We start from the raw sequence: 21560 nt of genomic DNA, 5'->3' as shown, positions 1-21560 counted from the left end.
TTCCCTTTCACTTTCACTTTCATGCAATGGAGAAGGCAATGGCACCCCACTCCAGTGTTCTTGCCTAGGAAATCCCATGGACGGAGGAGCCGGTGGGCTGCAGCCCATGGCTAAGAGTTGGACACGACTTAGCGACTTCCCTTTCACTTTCACTTTCATGCATTGGAGAAGGAAATGGCAACCCACTCCAGCGTTCTTGCCTGGAGAATCCCAGGGTGGGCTACCATCTATGGGGTCGGACACAACTGACGCGACTCAGCAGCAGCAGCAGCAGCAGCAGCAGCGGCATAGATGCCACAAAGCCGTGCAGCAGAAAAGGCCCAGGAGACGACCGGCCAGATCGAGGCGGTGCTGACTCTGGGGGCAGGAGGGAGGTGGACGGGCAGGCGCAGGTGAACTGCTGTCAAGGCGGAACGTGTCTGGTCGTTCACAAGGCTGTATTTCGCCATGTGGTTAGACAGATGAGAAACAGCCACGCGTGGGCCAATGCACAGTGGAGAACCCGGACACGGAGTCTAAAAAGACCCCTGACAGAGGGTGAGACCCCGAGGGGCCAGGGAGACGGTCACACACAGAGCCCAGGACGGCCACGCAGAGGCGAAGGGTGAGGTTTAACACTCAGCTGCAAAACTCCCGGAACTCACTGAAAACAAGAATTTACAGACCCTGGACACACAAAATATTCTGGGAAAGATAAGTAAGTAAAACTACTTTTAACAGTTTCATAATAAAACGACAGAAATCTGTGCTCAGACACATCACAGGGAGACTGCAGCCAGCCCCAAAGGTAAAGGGCGCTGGACGCCCCGGGGACACAGAGACCCTGCCCCACAGGAGACCCCGCCCCACGGGACCTGCCTGCCCGCAGGAGACCCCGCCCCGCAGGAGACCCCGCCCACAGGAGACCCCGCCCCGCAGGAGGCCCCGCCCCGCAGGAGACCCCGCCCCGCAGGAGACCCCGCCCCGCAGGAGACCCCGCCCCGCAGGAGACCCCGCCCCGCAGGACCTGCCTGCCCGCGGAGACCCCGCCCCACGGGACTGGCCTGCCCGCAGGAGACCCCGCCCACAGGAGACCCCGCCCCACAGGACCTGCCTGCCCGCAGGAGACCCCGCCCCACGGGACACGGAGACCCCGCCCCATGGGACACGGAGACCCCGCCCCGCGGGACCTCCCGTCCCAACAGGACTGTGGGGCGGCAGGTGGAGAAGCCCTGTCCTCAAAATGCTGAGAGACGGTGACTCAATCCAGAACCGCGTGCCTGCAGAAACTGTCATAAATGAGGGCAAAGTAAAGATACGCACAGATACACGACATTGGTAGAAACCAACACGATACTGTAAAGCAATTATGCTTCAGTTAAAAATAAACAGATTTAAAAAACACCCCCTTAGAGGACTGTCTGGAGGATACTTTTTGAGAGGCAAGAAAGTGATCTTTCAAGGAAAGATGCAGATGAGAAAAAGTACAGGGAGCAGACACTGGACGCGCACACTCGTCCAGGGGAGTTTCTGGAGAAAACAGCCAGAGCAACAATAATAACAGTGCCTAACTTGTGGGTTAGAAAAGACATAAATGCAACATTGGCTAATAATAGCTCATTATTATTTAAGAGCTGACTCACTGGAAACTGGGAAAGGTTGAAGGCAAAAAGAGAAGAGGGCGGCAGAGCATGAGATGGCTGGATGGCAGCACCGACTCAATAGACCTGCGTTTGAGCAAGCTCCAGGAGAGGGTGAAGGACAGGGAAGCCTGGTGTGCTGCAGTCCATGGGGCCACAGAGAGTCAGACACGACTGAGCGACTGACACCACGATCATTATTCGTATCATTAACCAATAGCAGGAGAAGTTAAGTCCTTGGGATATTCAGGATAGGGGTTCATATAATGCTTAACTTTATACTTGAAGTCCCTGTATGCTTGGTACAGGGACTTCCCTGGAGACCCAGTGGTTAAGAATCTGCCTTGTAAAGCAAGGGACGTGGGTTCAATCCCTGGTCAGGGAAACTAAGATCCCACAGGCTGTGGAGCAACTGACCTGGGGGCCACAACTACTGACGAAGCCGTGTCAGCAACTAAAGGCCACGCACAGACAAGTACATATTTAACAACTTAAAAATGCTTGAAAATGGTCCACATCAAAAAAAAGAAATACACACAGTACAATTTTAAAAACAAATATAAAGTCAATAAAGCACGTAAGTTCCAAAAAAATAGAAAGAGTAGAATAAGAAAACAAATCCTCCAAAATCAATCATAAAAGACAACAGACAGGGAAAAATAAACATCAAAAAATGGAACAGAGTTAAAAAGATAGCAGAATCAAGCCCAGCTATACCAGTAATGCCGACAAAGGTGAAACAGATTAATCTGCCCAATTGCCAGACTAAAACATTTCAGTGTACTCGAGGTTTGCAAAAGACACCTAAATCTTAGGATGACTGCAAAGTGGGAAGTTAAAAGATTACAACAGATGTTTCGGGTAAACTCTACAGAAACCTCGTGCAGCTACAGTCCTCCAGACGAAAAGGACTTTAAGAGCAAACGCATCTCAAGGGCAAGAGGACAGGCTGGGTTTCGAGGAAGACTGATCACCCGGAGCCCGCACCAGGCCCAGAAAACTGGCGCAGGTCAGATAAAACGGAACCCAGTACAACTACAGGGGAAAATGGAGAAATATTTGTCATATTCCGTACATGTCTCCGGATTACTGATGGCTGAACAGAGCTGAAACAGGCAAAGTCGTAGAAGATTTGAACAACATAGTTACCAGCGTGATCTTACGGACAGAAGAACTGTGTATCAACAGTTAGAGAAGACATCCAAAGACACAAGAGACACTTATAAAAGCTGGGTAGGCGCTTGGCCACAAAGGAGCATCAACAGACTTCAAAGAATGGGTAGCAAGGGGTCTGAACACAATACCATTAATTTAGAAACGGATAACAAAAAATATAACATCCTCATGTATTTCGGGATTTCAGACAGAGTTTCAAGCAACTCATGGCTGGAAGAAGTCACAACGAAAATTAAAACACATTTAAAACTAAATAATAAACAAAAAGCTGTGTTAAAAGCTATGGAATGCAGCCACCAGGGTGTTTTGTGGGAAATTCATAGCCTTGAATGCTTATGTGAGAAAAGAAGGGTTAATTAACGATCCAGGGTCTAAATTAAGAAGGTAGTTAAGCTGTGACAGAGCAGACCAATGAAAGTAGAAAAAATAAAGACATCAGAGCTGGAAGGAAGGAGACAGAGGCAAAGCGCCAACAGCGTGTCCTGCAGCCGCGTGTCTGAGTCACTGTCCACCTGCTGGGGGACTCGGCCGGGCAGCTGGGGCGGGAGGAGCCCCCCGCGGCACTCACCGTGAACTGGCGCACCTCCCCGCTGTCCACCCGTTCGTGCTCCGTCTCCGGCGTGATGGCGTAGGCCAGTTTCTAGAAGAGAAGGGGCCGCTGTGGGCGCCAGCCCAGAGTGGTGGGCGGGCCCAGGGTGACCTCGACGCAGGGCAGGGCTGACAGCCAGGTCTCCTTAGACCCTGGAGAAAGTCCAGGCAGACCGGAGGGAGCAGGATTGGGTGTGGAGTCCCGGTGGCAGGCCCCGCAGGCAGAGAGCCCACACGCTCCTGCAGTGCTTGCGGCTCCCGCAGGGTAGGGGTCCGGGAGGCCCCGATGTCTTACAGCCGGAGGGGAGGCTGGTTCCCTCCCACTGCCTCCCCCCCGCCCCGACAACTCCCCGCCCCGGACCTCTCAGCAGCTGGCCCTTGGACTGTCTGGGGCCAGACGTCCCCCCTGGGTGTCACTGTCCCCCCATCTCATTGCTGAGATTCTAGGGAGTGAGTCTGGCTGGCGGGAGGTCCAGCCCACTGGCCTGCAGACACCCTTCCCCAGCCCACACAGAGGGGTCTCTCCCAGGGCCAGCGGTCGCCTGCTGTCTGCAGGGCTGCTCTCCGGAGGCCAGCGAGGGGGCTGTGAGTGGCGCCTCCTCCGGCTCTGCCGGGCCGCAGGGGCCTGGCCTGGGCTGGCCCTGCTTGACGCTGAGGGATGGGCTAAGGGCCAGCCTGCGAGGGGCCCCCGCCTTTGCGTCCAAGCCAGAGAGATGCCGCGTGGCCCTCGGGGAACGCTTGGACCTGCTGGGGTACAGCCAGGGGCTTCACTCTCGAGAGACTGGAATCGGGCATCGAGCAGTGTCTGAGGGCTCGGGGAGAGCGTGGAGGGCTAGACCTCCATCTCTTCTTCCAGGAATCCCAGCACCGCGATGGGAGGCGGGGGACCCCTGTGCTCAGGTCACAGGTCACACCCCCCCAGCTCCCGCTTCACAGTGGACACAGCAGTGGGCCTGACTCGGAGGCCCAGAGCCACCTCCGCCCTCACGGGGGTCCTGCCTGGAAGCCCCGCTGCCCCTGCTCAGCCCCGGGGTGGGGGGGGTGGGCGGGGCGGGGGGGCTTGGTCCCGAGTCCACCCCCACTCTCAGACCAGGGCTGTCCCCATGATGCAGAGCAGGCGCGCTCACACCCAGAGATCCCCGCTGGCGAGCACACACGTGTGGGTGCCCACGTGAGGACACACAGGCTCACACACGCAACACACGCAGACACACCCAGGCACAGCGCCGCGCCCCAGCACGGTCACCGCCCACTCCAGACTCTCCTGCTGGTCCGAGAGGAGCCGCCGGGAGCAGGCCTGGGACCCCCACCTGACCTCGCTGGTGGCCTCGCATCGGGCAGAAGGGCGGGAGGGGGCCCCGCGCAGGCACGCACCTCCCGCGAGGAGAGACCAGCGGTGGCCTCGCATCGGGCAGAAGGGCAGGAGGGGGCCCCGCGCAGGCACGCACCTCCCGCGAGGAGCCGGGCAGGCTGCAGAGCTTGTAGGCGGCGTAGATGGGGACCACAGACATGGAGGACGCAGCGATGGCCCAGCCCAGCGCGTTGGCCCACTCGGGGAAGACATAGGCGCCGTAGTGCGGGGGCCGGAAGGTCGCGATGCTGACCACGACTACAAACTGGAACCGAGGGACAGGGTCAGGGCCGCCGGGGCCAGGGCCTCCCGAGCGGCGACTCTGGGGGCGGGGCCCCCACACGACGGCCTGAGGCTGCGGGGCCCCGGCGGTGGGGGCATCTGACCCCGAGGCTCGGGGCTGATGGGAGGGGCTCTCTCACTGGCCTCCGTAAACCCCCGGGGTTACCACGTGGGGAGAAGCAGGACCTCTCACTGACCGGAGGCAGGAGGGGCGACCAAAAGCGCCTGCGCAGGCTCAGGCCGGGAGCCTCACCCCCTCTCCACTTCCTCTCCCGCTGCCCCTCGTGGGTCGGGGCTGCCCACGCGCACTCGCACCTGGGCGGGGGGGTGCTGGGCTGGCTGGGCGGGGACGGGTGCTGAGGTCTCCTGGGGCGCATCTGCCCAGCCTCTGCACTCAGCTGGATGGCCCCAAACAGCCAGCCAGGGCCGCTGGGTAGGGGGGACAGTCAGGGGTCCTGAGCCACTGGGACTCGGCCACGGCCATCCGGCCCTGCAGCCGTGGAGTGGACGCATGGCCGGGTTCCAGCGCAACAGGCCACAGGTGTACTTGCCCACTGGCCCGAGCCTGCCCAGCCCAGCCCAGACCACGAGCAGCTCCAGCCCGCGCTGTTGGGTGAACCTTGTCCATTTCCGTCCAGCCTCGGGCGGAGCACCCGCTGACCCCGAGGCTGACTTCCCTCCGAGGCCTCCTGGCAGAGGGCGGCTGACGACCCCCGACCTCCGGGCAGAAGCGCTGTCGGATAAGGACCACCCTGCCGCCCACGTGGCTGTCTCGGTGGGCCCAGAGTGGGGGCCATGCTTCCAGGAGACCGGAGGATTTGGGGGGCCAGCCTGCCCTCCCGGCCGAGCCCGTGACCTGCTGACTCCCGACCCTCCCCCAGCATCAGGCACGCGAGCCCCACTCTGGACCCGGGAGGGGTGGTGGGCGGGGCGGATGGGCGGGGCGGGGCGGGGCGGGCGGGGTGGTGGGCAGAGTTGGGGGCAGCGGGAAGGAGGGGGCCGGAGGGAGGGGAGGAAGGCGCGCGGCGGACGGGGCGGGGGGAGGGGGGCTTCACCAGGAGGAAGCAGGGGCTGACGAACTTCCAGCACAGCCGCCAGTAGAGGCTGGGCCGCCGCCCGGTCATCTGCTTGATGTCGTCGCTGAACTGCCAGACACCTGCAGCAGGGGGCCAGGCAGGGCGTCAGCGCGGCCCGCCTGGAGACGCGGCCCCCACCCCCCGGCCCCCCAGCTCCCCTGGAGCTCAGGGCGCACGGTGCTGCCCAGGGCGCAGGGGGTGGGTCATGCCGACTGGGCCCGTGCACGTCCCCAGGGTGACCCTGGCGTCACTGACTGCACGGGAGGGCCTGTGGGGCTCCCGCCCTCCTCCGCGAGGCCCACGGCCACCCCTGCCGCCCCTCTGTAATGAACATTACTTTCCTTTACAAAAGTCACGGTCAGGCGTACAGTACGTGATGCTTTCCATTCTAACCACCGTGAGCACAGGGCCCGGCGGCTTGAAGCACAGTGGCACCGCTGCGCACGCGCCGGCCATCCTCCCCAGGCCTTCCTCGCCTTCCCAGCGGAGGCCGGGCCCTCCCCATCCTGCTTGCGGCCTCTGTGACCCTGCCGTCCAGGAACCTGAGGGCCTCCCGCGGGACCTGTCTGCCTGTGCCTGGCTCGCGTCCCCGAGCACAGCGTCCTCCGGCTCAGGCGGGAGCAGGTGTCCGAGTGTCCCACTCTGAGACACGCATACAGTCGCTATATTGTAGGGAAAGCTCCTGCTAGAAGCTGGATGAGCCAGTTTCTCCAGGTCTCACGCTGATTTCTCCCACCCCGAGGCGGGGTGACGGCAGGCCTCCTGAGTCTCACGTCACATGCGGGGACATCAGAGAGACAACTCCACGCAGGATTCCCTCTTCACACTCAGCCCTCTCACCAGACCTCGGATCGGAGGGGGACTGAAGAAGCAGGGTGGAGGCTGAACCTAAAGGCCCGCAGAGACGGGGTGTCCCCTGGGGCCCCTCGGGCAGCTCCGGGGCAGGCAGCCCCTCCCACGCTGGCCCATCCGGAGACCACAGGGACCTCAGGGCACTGAGAGGCCGTGCTCTGATGAGAACTGCTGTCTGCAGGAAGCGCGGTCTCTCTTTGGGGAGCGTGTGGTCGCCGCAAGGCCAGCTCCCCTGGGCCTCCACCAGCTCTGGGATGTTCTTGGCTGCTGGACACACTTGAGGCACTTTCTCTCTTTCTCTGAGGTTTTATTTTCAGATGTTGTTGTTCAGTCGCTCAGTCTTGTCTGACTTTTTGTGGCTCCATGGACTGCAGCACGTCAGGCCTCCCTGTCCTTCACCATCTCCCGGAGCTTGCTCAAACTCAGGTCCATTGAGTCAGTGATGCCATCCAACCATCTCATCCTCTGTCATCCCCTTCTCCTGCCCTCAATCTTTCCCAGCATCAGGGTCTTTTCCAGTGAGTCAGCTCCTTGCTTCAGATGGCCAAAGTACTGGAGCTTCAGCTTCAGCATCAGTCCTTCCAATGAATATTCAGGGTTGATTTGGGGAGATTACAATCTAAAACTGTAGACTAGGTATTGATTCCAGGTACCAATGAAAGTACAGAGAGGCTGATATTTCCCTTTTCTGTAGAAAAGGAAATGTAACTGGAAAAGTGTTTTCGGAATACGAGCTCTTTGTCGGTTAAGCCTCTCAAAGCTAGAGTGCTTTTCAGGTTATAACTTCAGGGCTGAAGCAGGGGCCATGACCCCTCGTGTGGCACCAGGGCTGGCTCGAGATTGCAGTTCTCGAACGGCACAGACCTCTGGCTTTGGCCGGAGGTCTTGCACACACACGTGCAAGAAGTGTGCCTGTTATCTTGGGCCTTTACGGCGAACGTCGTCAAGGATGCCTGGTCAGGTGAGCCAAGCGGCACCAGGACCCAAGCCCCAGGAGAGAAACGAAGAGCTAGCATGGGCGGTACGGCGGCGGGAAGGGCACAGCAGAACTCTGCAGGGCGGCTTTCTGCTGCTGTCAGTCCTGCCTCAGGACATCCCGGGAAACACGGTGGACACACAGGAGGGGCGGGGGCACACGGCTGCAGGCTGGGCACACCACCTGCCGACCAGTGGGCCCCCCACCCTGAGGGGCTCCCAGTCCTAGCACCCGAGTGCTGGCCCCGCGGGAGGGGGTCAGGAGTCTGGTGGGGCCGTCGTGCGGAGGCGGGAGCTCTGGCCTGAGACTCACTGAGCGTTCCTGTCTCTTCCCTCCCATCAGCTGAGGCCCCAGCGAGGCCCCCCTCGGCCAGCTCCCCTGCCTCCCTGGTGCCGGGACTCTGCTCAGCGGGATGCAGAGACCACCTCCACCAGAGGGCGGCACCCAGAGCCAGCCCACCCTCCTCCTCCAGGCCCAGCCCAGGACCACGTGGCCACACCGAGCGCCCTGACCACAGGGGCGACTTCAGGGTGCCGTCCAGGCTAACTGCCTGCATGGATCCAAACAAGCCGCAGCGGCCAAGCCTCGCTCTGTGGTGCCACAGTGCCCACAACGCAGGGCCACTGGGTGCCTCAGCGACCAGCCCCACAGATGCTAGCTGACCGGTCGGTCACAACGCCACACAGCAGCTCTGTCCTGCCGGTAGGAGCGCGCCATCCCAAGGAGCACTTGTTCTTACCGTAGAACCAGGCCACCCCGATGACCTCCATGAGCACCCCGAAGAGGATGGACGTGCCAGCTGCGAAGTGGTCCAGCAGCGTGAAGACGTAGATGCCGCCCTGGGGGGGAAGGAGGGGCGCACCCACTGAGCTCAGGGTGCCCGGCTCTCACGCCTGCCCACGGAACTGCTCTTCCCAAAACATCAGCCTGGCCCGAGGCGCCAGCTTACAGACACCTTCTATTTTACTCTCCATGGAGTGTCACTCAGGAAAGAAACTAAAGTTCAGTCCACGAGCAGCCACTTGGGAACCCGGCTGTTACCAAAAAACCAACCTCTCCCCGCCTTTCCAGGGCTCCTGGTACAGTTAGGGATGAAAGCCAGGAAATGCCAACAATGGCAGAACCTCTGTGAGGCGGGGCCCTGAGCCCTGTACCCCCCACCTCCACCCCGGACAGACCTCCCACAAACCTGAGTGAAAGTGAGTCGCTCAGTTGTGTCTGACTCTTTGCGACCCCAGGGACTATACAGTCCACGGATTCTCCAGGCCAGAATACTGGAATAGGTAGCTGTTCCCTTCTCCAGGGGATCTTCCCAACCAGGGATCAAACCCAGGTCTCCCCCTTGGAGGTGGATTTTTTACTGTTTGAGACCCCGGGGAAACCCAAGAATACCAGAGTGGGCAGCCTTGCCCTTCTCCAGGGTATCTTCCCGACTCAGGAATCGAACCGGGGTTTCCTGCATTGCAGGCAGATTCTTTACCAGCTGAGCCCCAAGGGAAGCCCAAGAATACTGGAGTGGGCAGCCTATCCCTTCTCCAGCAGATCTTCCCGACTCAGGAATCGAACCGGGGTCTCCTGCATTGCAGGTGGATTCTTTACCAGCTGAGCAACCAGGGAAGCCCCCCAACCCTCTTGCCCCAGAAACCCAGAGGCGCCTCACAGGGAGCTATCCAGGTGCTGAAACGCTGGAGACCAAACCCTCCCACGCCCGGGGACCGCGTGCGACCGCAGGGACGCTGAGTGACCATCGGTGGCGCCCTGGCTGACTCAAGGTCACCGTGTGCGTGAGCACGGATGCCCGTGTATCATTACAGGTCACGGGTGGCTTGCGGGGGAGCGCCCCTGCTCCGTCTGCCATGAGACAGCGTCCGGGGCAGCGCAGGCACTCACGTTGGTGACGCAGAAGAGGGACAGGAGGAAGGTGGCCAGGACGACGAGCAGCGTGAAGAGCTCCCGGTGCCGGTGCAGCAGCTGGAACTCGTCTGCGAGCCCGGTGATCACGGACTCCATGCCGCCCATCTGCAGCCGGGACAGAAGAGGCGCTGCGGGGTGGCCCTCTGCCCCCCTGGGGACCCATGTGTGGCGTCTCCACCCACACGCTCAGTCGGGAGCCGCACGGGGTCCCGGGGGGCAGAGGGCACCCCCAGCAAGGGCTGCTCCCCGGCACGGCCACTGGAGATGGAGGACCGGGGTGCGTGTCCTGCCCTCTCTTGGGGAGCTGCGTGGCCAGGGTCACGCTGCCCCATGTGGCACCACAAAGGCTCAGCTCCGCCCGGCTTCTCTAAGCAAGTGTCTGCCCCACCGCACAGCTGAGCTCTGGTCCCAGGAGGCCTGGCCTGGCCACTGGCCGTGTCCCCAGTGACGTGGCCTTCCTGACTCTCAGCACTGTCCAGAGGGGGTGTGCCCAGGAAGCCTGGCCTCCAAGCAGCCTCTGCCCCGCTCAGTTGGGACCATCTCCTCTGGGAAGTGCTGCTGGAGGGACTCATCCACCCGGGTGCGGTCCACCCGGGGCGGGTGGGAAGGCTGACTGGGAGAGGCAGGTGGAGTGGCCAGCTTTCACAGGGGAGGGATTGCGGGCTCCTCCCTCTCCCAGGAGGCTCAGGGGGTGCAGACACGGGACCTGAGCTCTCAGGTGCTGGTCCCCAGCAGGCCGCGTGGAGGAGCGTGAGGAAGTCTGCCCTCCCAGGGGCCCACAGGGCCACCACAGGATGGATGTCCAGTTGGCCAGGCGGGAACCTTTGCCCCCCGCCGCGCCCAAAACGGCACCCGCTCCCACCAGAAGGCCGCGGGGCGGGGAAAGCTGGAGTCAGGCCCAGCCTTGCTGGGTGCTGTGTGGCCCCCATTTCCCGCAGCACGCTACTCCCCGCCCCCCCACCCAGGACTCGCCACGCCCCCAGGGGCAGCAGGGCAGAGCTGGTCTGAAGAGCCCTCCCCAGGAACTGCGGGGCCCCGTTGCCCTCCCACTTGGGGGCTCTGCACAGGCGCAGGTATGTGCAGGCCCTGGGGCTCTCCAGGCTGGCCAGCCCGAGGGCACCAGGCGAGCCGGCCGTCCCTGGCTGGGCCCCAGGGCACGCAGAGCTCACTCACAGCGCTGTCGATGCCCAGGGTCAGCAGCATGACAAAGAAGACCACGGCCCAGACGGACGACAGCGGGAGCGTGGCCAGCGCCTCCGGGTAGATGATGAAGATCAGCCCCGGCCCTGGAAGCAGGCCCTCCGGTCACCCAGGGCGGGCCTTCCCGGGCCCCTCCCCCGCCCTCCCCCGCCCCCGAAGCCGGCCCTAAGGCAGTGAGAAACTGCTCTCCTTGCAAAGGCCTCCCTCCTTGAGTTCAGGGCCCAGGACTTGGGAGAAGGGAAGCCAGGTCCTGGAGCGAGGGCTCTGCTCCAGCCGTTCCCACACCCCGTGCCCCCAGAGGAGGGGGCACACCAGCAGGGAGAGGGCGGGACGGGCTCGGGGGGGGGGGGCACCCTGTGCTTCCTCCCTCCAGACCCTGGGGGCCTCCTGGTTGGTTTCCTGTGCCTGCTGCTCACACACTCACACTCACACTCACACACACACACACACTCACACACTCACGCTCGCTGCTGCTGTCAGGCAGCCTACACGGTAGATGCTTTTCTGTGCCAGCTTAAGTGTGATCTTTAAAAGCCATGTGCTGTTACAGAGACCCCACAACTTAGCGCGCCTTCTCCATGTGCTCCCTGCAAAGCGGTGTGTTTCTGTCCCCTGTGACTGTCTCCCAGACACACTCCTGGGAGTGGGGACACAGGGGGCCACGCCAGCTCCCTCACCCCCAGTAGGTGGAACCTGGGTGGAGGTGGGGAGGGGTGGGAGTGGTCAGGACTCAGGCACTTGACTGCAAGTGACCCCAAAGTAAAGAAGACCCCACAGGAAGCTGCCAGTTGGTCACTTTCAGTGTTAGTTTCACAAGAGCCTCCAAGAGCTTGCTCAGGGACGCACAACTCACCACTTTCCTGGTTCCCAGTCCTCTGCGGGGCCTGGGTCAGGCACCAGCCGACGGGAACAGGAACGGGGCACTTACTGATGCTTCTAGAGAGCCAAAGGCCGGAGCCAGGCTCCATCTCCAAGATCTGTCAGGGGCCCTGGTGTTGACCTGGGCTCTGGGACTCCCAACACCCCGGGAAGGAGCACAGTTTCTGATGTGGGCAGGAGGGGCAGATGGTTTGAAAAGCCCTAAAGTCTAAGCGCCAGGAGCCTGGAAGATGCCCATCAGCTTGGCTGAACTAAAGCCAGTATCCTCACTTTTCATTTTTGCTCCTGGGTTACTATTTCCCCCTGTTTTCTTGAGAATTAGAGCTATAGATGACATTTACTTTGCTTTTCTGGGAAATGCAATGAAGACGGTCAGCTAACTTCCAGGCGTTAATGGGGATTCTCGCAAACTACTGCTATTTATCATAATAAAGGGCAAAACCCAGTGAAAATGCACAAAGCAAAGGTGAGTAAATTCCACTGCTCAGTCCTCATTTGCACCAGGTCCCCTTTCCTGCCCTTATTGGATTTTTTTCCCAGGACGAAAGAGTGGATTGGAAGCACGTGGAGATTCATCTGGGTCCCCAGCTTTCTTGCCAGACGTGGAGGGGGTCGTCCGCCCTGCTCCAAACTCTGTTCCCTGCTTTCCAAGTGGGGCTCCCAGCACTCGACGGATAGACTGACGGGCTGACCCGCAGAGAGCTCAGGGCGCCGGTGGGGTCCGCCCTCTGCTCTCCTTGGTAACCCTCCTGCTCAAGAGTAAGAAGACCCAGGAGGAGAGGAGCTTGTAGGGGGGACGAGGGGCCGCCCCTGAGCGGGATGGTCTCAGAGGAAGGGGCTCCTCCAGGTGCAGGCACAGTACAACCCTCAGGCCGGCGGGGCCAGCGGCGATTTGGGGCCCAGGTCCTAGACTGACCCAGCTCCAGACTGCCTCAGCCACGCCTTCCACCCAGGATCTAGCACAGGCAGACCTCCCCCCCGCACAGAATGCCCAGGGGCGCAGCAATCAGGCCCCCCAGCACCCTGGTCTGGGCCGGGAATCCCAGTCCTCTCCTGCTGGCCCAGGCTGCTTCCCTACGTCACCAGTGCCCACTCCTCCGCTGCCCGCTCCCCTCCGCTGAGCCCTTGTCTGCAGACACTCCTGTCCGCGTCAGCTGGGTGAGCAGGTTGGGAGCGTGGGTCTCTGTTGCCACTGTGTGCCAGAGACCCCGGGTGTTTCTCCGCTATTACCCCGCTCCCACATGTATGCGCCATGGCCCCTGGAGGGCTGGGGGAAAAGCTTCGGAACAAAGTAACTGCTGGCGTCCAAGCCAGCCCAGCCTCTTTCTGGCTGACCACACCGAGGTCCGGCCATCTGTGCCACTTGGAACGACTCTGAGCCCTCAGCTGCATGTCCCCCACCAGGTGAGGGGAACCGGACCCTCGTCCTGCAGCCCGAGTGGCTTCTGTGAGGAGCCCTGGGCCGAGGGCCAACCTCGACCCGGCCTTGGCGTCCAGCAGGAGGGCCCGAGGGGGCAGGAGCTGGGAGTGCGTGGAGGTGGTGGGCACAGTGTGCCCAGGTACCCTGCTCTCCGCCCTGTCAGCTGCTCCTGGGCAGGGCCCTGGGTGCCTGTGCGCTTCCCTCTCAGCTTGCAGGGTAACACTTCGAGAACTGGGCGGCCTGGGAGCGGGCAAGTGGGGACCTCACCACTCACCGTCCTTGGCCACGTCCCCGATGGGGACACTGTGCTTCTGGGCCATGTACCCCAGGAAGGAGAAGACCACGAAGCCGGAGGAGAAGCTTGTCAGCGAGTTGACGGAGGTGGTGATGATCGCGTCTCTGCAGGAACAAGACACGCTGTGCCAGCCCGGCCGGGCGCCTCTGCAATTTCCCGTCATTATTCGTAATTGGCTGTGTCTGGTGCTGGCGGCTGGGGGTGCTCCCCAGACGGGCAGGCCGGCCCCTCCTGTGACCCTGTCCCGGGCTGCCCTGAGGGAGGGAGGCTGGGACCCGACAGTGGTGAGCTGCCCACCTGCACCCCCTGCTGAGCAGCTCTGGGCGCTGGCCACACCCTGGCCAGGTCAGGCCTCCAGTGACCAGCCATCTGCGCTTGCCTGGGGACCAAGGGGCTCCTGGGACTCTTGACTCAGCGCTGATGGTGAGGTGATCCCACAGGCAAAGCTGGGCTCCGGTGGGCAGCCCAGGTGACCACGGGGTCCCCACCTTGACCCACAGGGCTGCCAGGCAGGGCTTGGAGATGCCTCCTGGGAACCTTGTTAAGGTGCAGGTGTTGGGGGGTGGGTCTGGTGGGGCCCAGATGCTGTGTTTCCCCTACATGCCTGGGGGTCAGGGCTGCTGGCCCAGGGACCCCACTCTGAGGGCAGAGAATTCAGAGCAGGGAGGAGGGGCCGTGGGGCCAGCCCTCCCGAGTGCCCGAGTGCAAGGACCCTCACAGACTCGGGTGGGCACAGGGTGGGCTCGGGAGCCGCTGTCTGGCCTGCCATCCAGACGCCACCCCTGTGTGGACCTCTGGGTAATGGTCCGTCTGGCCTTTCTGCTGCACACACCGCCTTTGTATTTTTAACCGCATTTTTATCCTCATGATATGAAAGAAAACAAACACTGGCTCAAAGGTCAAGGAAAGCAGTCCTGGAGGAAGCCCTTTCTCTGTCTTTTGATCGGTTTCGCGCTGGCAAGTGGCTGTAGGTCGCTCAGGTCCTCCTGGGCCGGGCAGCGCCGGCTGCCGGGCTGCTGGGGCTCTGGGCACGTGGCACGGCCACGCTCCTGCCTGTCCTGGCGCTAGTCTGGGGGGGGCTCTGCGGGGTCTGAGGTGTGCCTGGGGCCCCCGCTCCCTCAGTGAAGGCCAGGTGGGGACACGCACAGGCCCTTCCTCATGGGAGACGGGTGAGGAGCCTGACCCCGGATGCTGGGAGGACGGGGTGGCCCAGTCGGGCAGAGGAGGGGCCTGGGGGTACCTGAGAGACCTCCTCCCAGGGAGGGGGCAGCATCTTCCTGCTTCAAAGCCTCCCTTAAACAGGAATCAGTGTTGGCCTGTGGCTTCCCCATCTCATTTCCACGTGCGGTTAAGGGGCTGTAAGCACGGCTCCTGTTCCCTCCCCTCACCCAGGGGCACACCTGCCCGCCTGACGCCACAGGCCTCTCTCGGGGCGGGACTCACCGGTAGCAATTATTGGTGAACTTATTGTAACTGGAGAAGGCGATGAGCACCCCAAGGCCCACGCCCAGCGAGAAGCATATCTGGATGGCCGCATCTATCCAGACCTGCAGGAGTGGAGAGACAGAGTGAGCGGCCCCCACCAGGAGAGGCCCCCGAGGGGAGACAGAGCGGGGTGGGCGGCCCCGAGGGGAGACATCCCCAAGGGGAGACAGAGCCAGGTGCGCGGCCCCCGAGGGGAGACAGAGCGGGGTGGGCGGCCCCGAGGGGAGACAGGGTGGGGTGGGTGGCCCCGAGGGGAGACAGAGCGGGGTGGGCGGCCCTGAGGGGAGACATCCCCAAGGGGAGACAGAGCCGGGTGGGCGGCCCCGAGGGGAGACAGGGCGGGGTGCGCGGCCCCGAGGGGAGAGGTCCCTGTGGGGCACGGCCAGCCTGGGGAGAGGCAGGGTCATGGATTGGGCCCTCAGTGCCACAGGCTCTGAGGACAGAGTCGCACTTAAACTTGGCATCACGGTTGGTGAGCAAATGTCACCTCAGGGAATAGCCCTGAGAGGGCCCGAGGAGAAGGGGGCTGCGCCCTGGTGCGGGACCTGGGGTTACTTATTGGGCCCACGCCCCGGGGAGAGCAGGGATTCCTGACGGAGCTGTGTGACGCTGGCACCTCTGTCCGCACTCGCCTCCCACCCTTCCTGCAGCAGCACATGGAGCACGCGTGGGGGCCCGCTACGGCGCGCGCAGAAAGGCCCGCGGAGCCAGCGGTGGCTCCAAGCTCTGCACTCGCTGGAGGTGGCACAGGCGACATCCCGGGCGCCTGGCACACGTGACAAATGAGGCTGTGTGGTCAATACTGGACCAAGGCGCTATTTCAGACGTCGGACACGACCTGCTCGGGTCAGGGTGGTGCAGAGACCACCCTACGACCCGGTGATGATGACGTGGGCGCCCCTGGGCCCTGCACAGCCTAGGGAGGCGGAGGACAGCGGACACCCGCCCTGGGAGAGCAGCCAGGCACACTGCCTGAAAGGTGGGGATGGGAGGGTCCTGGGGGCTGTTCCCAAAGTCCCTCAGCCTGAAATGAGGCCTGTGGGCCGGTTCCCCAGCCGTGACTCCAGAGCCCCCAGCTGGGGGCACAAGGTGGCTGACCTGAGCACGACCCAGTGAGGGGGCTGGACACGGAGCCCCTACACCAGGCCCTGTGGGGCTCAGTCCCTTGGGCAGCACTTCCAGAGCCTTGGGTCAGCCCAGCACCGAGGACAGCACGACCAGGCTTTCCCGAGGCCTGGAGTGGCTGGGCGGGCAGGCTTCTGCAGGCAGGGGCTGGGGGCGCAGGGGTGGGGGGCGCTCCTGCCCCCTTGCAGTCTCAGGTCCTCTTAGTGGCCAGTGGTCACTCCAGAGCCTTTGCACATGTGGCCCACCCACCCAGAGGCACCTCCCGGCCATCTGGCCAGGCCTCTGCTCACCACTGCCCCAGGCCCCAGCCTGGGTCCTGCCCACAGCCCACCCTGGGACCCACTGGGCAGCTTCTTGGGGCTGACCCAGACCGGCCTTTCCTTTACTTCCTAGCCTCATTCCCTGCTGTTAGGATGGAGGCCACCCCCCCCCCCCGCCCCCATCCCAGGACAGCACAGTGTCTGTCCCAGCCCAGACCTCACCTGCCCGGCAGGGTGGCTCAAGAGCTGCAGATGAATGGCCAAGAGGCTGGACACCACCGAGGGCAGGGATGCTGACCCCAAAGGGGGTCCCCTCGTCCCCATGAAGACCTACAAATGGCCCCCAGGAGATGGAGGTCTGTCTCTATGTCAGAGCAGCTCAGGGTCTGTGGTGCCAGGGACATGAGGAGGGACAGAGCTGATGGTCCTTCTGCCCTGACCGCTTGCTGGGCAGGCCCCCAGTGGAACCTCCAATCCCACTGGTCTGGGCCAGAAAGGACGCTGAAAGTCCAGAAAGGACTCCCTGCTGTGGCCTCCCCTGGACTGAGCTGCCACCTGTGAACCCCCAGGGGACAGACAGCCTGGGAAGGTGCTGGGGGCCTGCACCCCAATCTGAGCCAGCCCCTAACCACATCCCAGGGGAGTTAATGGGACCTACCCTCACACTTCCCAGCCCCCAGGAAGGTGCCAGGGCCGCTCAGCCTCTGAGGGAGGCTACCCTGAGCCTGGGGAGAGGTGCCCAGGGGACAGCCCAGGATGGCCACCAAGCTGGTGAGTCCAGCTCCTGCCTTGTCCTGGAGGTGATGGTGCGAAGGTCAGCCAGGACCCTGTAGAGGGGACAGGAACGGCTCTGCCCTCTGAGCTGCGGATGCAGGGGCCCGGCCTCTGGGCCCAAGGGCTCCCAGGAACCCAGCGGCTGTGCACGCTCTGTCCTGACTTTGTCCCTTCCTGCGCAAGCTGATGGGACGTTAGAGGAGGGGACACAGGGCAGCCGCACCCCTCACTGCCTGCCACCGACGTCTGTCATCCACCGCCCACTGTCTGCCTGTCTGCCGCCTGTCATGCGTCCACCTGAACTCTGCTGTCTGTCTGTCTCACCCATCTGCCTAGCAACCTCACCTGTGCCAACCTCTGGTCTCCACTCCCTTCTGCTTCACAGACGCAGCTGTTCACACGGCTGATAGCTGTTCTGCGTGGTCTTCCGCCCGACGCCTGACTCTTCTCTGATTTCTGGGTCATGCCCCACCTGGCCTTTGATGCCACGGCCACCTCCTCCCACCAGCACACCTCACCCACCGCGGGCTCTCCTGAGGACGACACTCCGCTGACCCACCGGCGCCCTGGGCCCGGCCGTGCGGTGGGGCCCCGGGATCCCCACTGACCTCACGCTCCCCTAGCCGTCCGTGTCCGTCTCCCTTGGCTCCGTGGAGACACGTGTGCGGCTCTCACAGTCTCATGGGTCCTCCGTGAGCTGCCTGGCGGGCTCTACGGCTGCCCTCCCCTGTGAGCTTGTGGGCCCGTGGCCATGGCGCCTTCCTCTCTCTGCTCCTCAGTGTCTGCTCGCCAACTCCCCCTCTCCCGGGGCCCCTGGGGGCTCGGAGCCTTGCCGACTTGCCCTTCTTCCGCTCCCACTGCCCACCCTCTCCCCACTGTGGAACCTCCTCCTGCCCCATAAGCGCTGCCCCCGACTCATAAGCTGGCAGTGTCGGGGCCCCCACACCTGGCCAAGACTGCTCCACCCAGTGACCCAGCCTCCTCGGGCGGCTGTTGGGGCCCCAGGTCTAGAGAGCTGCTCCAGTGTGGTCCACCTGGATTTCCAGTGGCCCCTGCTCCCGCCAGTGACCACCCCACCCCTGCCCTGCCGCCTTCTCCGGCCTTCTCCTTTCTCTCTTCCTCCCCGCCCAGCCCTCCTCCATTGCCCTGCCAAGTCCTGGTATTTAAACCCAGACGGTGTCGTCCTTTGCTGAGGAAACCTGCAGCCGGACAGTGGACTTCGTTTGTCCACGAGATGGTCACATCACCACCTTGTGTGGGCACCGGGGTGTCTGACCACAAAGTCTGGCGCCCCGAGGTGGGCCTGGTTCATGCAAGCCAGCATCTCAGCCCAGCTCTGAGCATATGCTGTGGCCAGAGCTCGGGCTTTGGTCCAGCTAGGCGCCCACACCCTTGGGCACAGACTGGCGCCCCCACCCCCAGGTGCTCGTCTGAGCACCCAGGAGGGCTTCTCCAGGGAGTGGACAGCCCAGGTGAGGAGGTTAAGGGGCAGCTGCCCTGGCTTGTCCCTGCAGAGGCCGGGGTGACCCCTCCTCCTAATCCTCTTACCCTGGTCCCTTCAGCCCCATGCTGTGCCCACATGGTCCCTGCGCACCTGGACAGTGAACTCTGCTGGGCAGGGCAGGTCACCCCACGTGAAGCGTTTCCTGCCCAAGATGCAGAGAGAACAACGGCCCGACCTGCCAGCCCCGGAGGATGGGCCGTGAGCGGAGGGCGAACTCACCGAGGCCTCGCAGAGCCGATGGAAGTCCACGCTCAGGTACGCTCTGATGCCGTCCACAGCCCCCGGGAGAGTGATGCCTCGCAGGAGCAACGCAAAGAGGACCACGTACGGCATGGTGGCTGTGATCCACACGACCTGGGGAGAGCACACGCTGTCCAACCGCACCAGCCACTGTGGGCAGGGCTGGGCTCAGGGCACCCTGCTGGCTTGTGCTCAGACAGAGGGCCTTGGATTGGTAAGCCCACTGTCTGAACAGTCCCAGGATGTCAGCTCGGCAAATGCCCCCTGGAGCAGGCCCGCCCAGGACCCTCTTTCCTGTCTCTCCCAGGGATTGAAACAAGACAGCCTGGCAGGGAAGGGGCCTTCTGTCTGCATCTGGGCCACGGCTGTAGGCACCAGTGGCGGGATTTCCGATGTGTAAAATTCGAGTGATTTGCATCTCACTGATTGTGCAAATGTGTACCTGGGTCATGTGTGAAAGATGGACCCTGGGTCACGGGCGAGGCAGAGGGTAGCACCACTGGCAGGCTTCCGGGGGCTGGATCATGACTGTGAGTGCCGGCCCAGGTGATGGCTGCGTTTGGGCCATCGTTGCTTTGGGCACCCAGACAGTGACCGAAATATCTTCATCGGCACAAATCTTTTGTTGTGATTCCCCTTGTGCTGAAACCATTCCTCAACCACAGCCCCCTGCCCACTCCCCAGCTGGCGAGCCCTGCCCCTCACCTTCCCGGAAGTCTTCACCCCCTTCCACAGGCTGAAGTAGAGCAGGGCGATGACCAGCACCAGGCAGGAGGTGAGCTGCCAGCGGGGGGGGCCCAGGTCGTCGAGGCCGTGGCTCTCGTGGAGGTGCAGCACACCGCGCCTGCAGAGGAAGGGGCTGCGGTCCCAGGGGCTGCCTCTCCACCCAGGAGCCGGCCGGCCCGGAGGACTGCTGCCCCGCTAGGCACGGCAGCAAGGACCTGGCCTCACAGCCTGGGGACCCCCGTCCCCCACTCCAGAAAGGCCAGGCCCCAGCCCTAGTGGAGACACAGGCCTACCGTCTCTGTGAAGAGAAACAGGGAAATCCACAGCTACAGTTGAGTTCAACACGCCTTTCACTGTGGCGGGCAGAGCAAGGCGAGGGTAAGGGTGTGGGAGCAGACATGACCTAGTTGACACGTCCATTCATCAACGGCATGCATGCATGCTAAGTCGCTTCAGTCATGTCCGACTCTGGGTGACCCCATGGACAGCAGCCCACTAGGCTCCTCTGTCCATGGGATTCTCTAGGCAAGAGTCTTGGAGTGGGTTGCCATTTCCTTCTCCAACCCATCAACGGCAGGATACACATTCCTTTTACGTGCACGTGGCACACACAGGGATAAACCATATACTGGGCAATGAGACAAACCTCAGGATATTTAGAAATAATGAAGCTTTAAAATATACTAGTTCAGCAAGTCAGAATTAAGTTAGATGTCAATAACAGAAACATATCTAGAAAACCTCCCAATATTTCAAAGTCAAAGAACAAACTTCCAAGCATCTCCTGTGAGTTAAAGAAGAGATGCCAAGGCAGACAAGGGGATACTTCAAACGAGTGAAAATGAAAACATAGTGTATCAAACATGCAGGAGGCAGTTAAAGTGGTCTCTTAGAGGCTAGTTTGCAGCTTTAAATACATAGCTTTCTAACCAGTCAACCCTAAAGGAAATCAGTCCTGAATATTCACGGGAAGGACCGATGCTGAAGCTGAAGCTCCAATAATTTGGCCACCTGATGTGAAGAGCTGACTCGCTGGAAAAGACCCTGATGCTGGGAAAGACTGAAGGCAGAAGGAGAAGGGGACGACAGAGGATGAGACGGTTGGATGGCATCCCCGACTCAACTGACAAGAGTTTGAGCCAGCTCTGGGAGCTGGTGGTGGACAGGGAGGCCTGGCGTGCTGCAGTCCATGGGGCTGCAAAGAGCTGGACACGACTGAGTGGCTGAGCTGCGACAAGTGCATATTGGAAAGCAGGCGAAGGCGGTTTTACACTGAAGTGTTTATGGAGCTGGAGTCACATGCGGTTACCTTGGGGTTTCTGGAGTCAGCTTGCACTTTGTAGGACTCACAGCTTTACAACTTCGTGACTGTATTAATAGCTATCTTGGCCTCTATGGTGGCCCACCAGGCTTTATACACTGAGTTTAAATTCCAGAAAACCTTTCCAGACCTGACAGTCACTGGAGCTTGTCTCAGGGAAACCCAGTCTTCGCTGCTAGTGGAATCACCTGGGGGTGTTCCTGGCGCAGTTTAATAATTGATTGTGTCGTTACCGATCTTTGACTGCGTTGTAAACCTTCAAAGGCTGCACCTTTGTCCCGGGGTCACCTCCAGCTACGGTTGGACATCTGCTCCTGCTGACAGCCCTTCCCAGGAAGGGGCGGGCAGCTTTCCATCTCAACCCTTCTCTTCCAGACGGGAGTTCCAAGCAGACTGCCCTAGTCAGCTCTTTTTTTAAAAAAAATCCATTTATCACATATATTCTTTCCTTTTAGCATTCTTAATAATAAATCACTGACTAGTCACCTTTTTTCCCC

At 61.7% G+C, this 21560-nt stretch overlaps 1 protein-coding gene across 1 annotated transcript in view; it reads right to left on the bottom strand.

Moving 5' to 3' along the window:
• SLC6A3 (solute carrier family 6 member 3) overlaps positions 1-21560 on the bottom strand; it is a 33880-nt gene that overhangs the window by 2830 nt on the left and 9490 nt on the right. The window contains exons 5-14 of the mRNA XM_018065473.1: positions 19722-19860; positions 18996-19130; positions 15072-15175; positions 13608-13732; positions 11008-11120; positions 9811-9939; positions 8660-8759; positions 6072-6172; positions 4832-4999; positions 3364-3435 (exon numbers count right to left, since the gene is read on the bottom strand). Of these exons, the coding sequence (XP_017920962.1) occupies positions 3364-3435; positions 4832-4999; positions 6072-6172; positions 8660-8759; positions 9811-9939; positions 11008-11120; positions 13608-13732; positions 15072-15175; positions 18996-19130; positions 19722-19860 (1186 nt within the window). The remainder of the gene's footprint in view (positions 1-3363; positions 3436-4831; positions 5000-6071; positions 6173-8659; positions 8760-9810; positions 9940-11007; positions 11121-13607; positions 13733-15071; positions 15176-18995; positions 19131-19721; positions 19861-21560) is intronic.

Source organism: Capra hircus, chromosome 20 (assembly GCF_001704415.2).
Source record: "Capra hircus breed San Clemente chromosome 20, ASM170441v1, whole genome shotgun sequence".
Taxonomy (NCBI): domain Eukaryota; kingdom Metazoa; phylum Chordata; class Mammalia; order Artiodactyla; family Bovidae; genus Capra; species Capra hircus.
The sequence above is the reverse complement of the archived record's forward strand: the minus strand, read 5'-3'. Positions and strand labels throughout refer to the sequence as shown.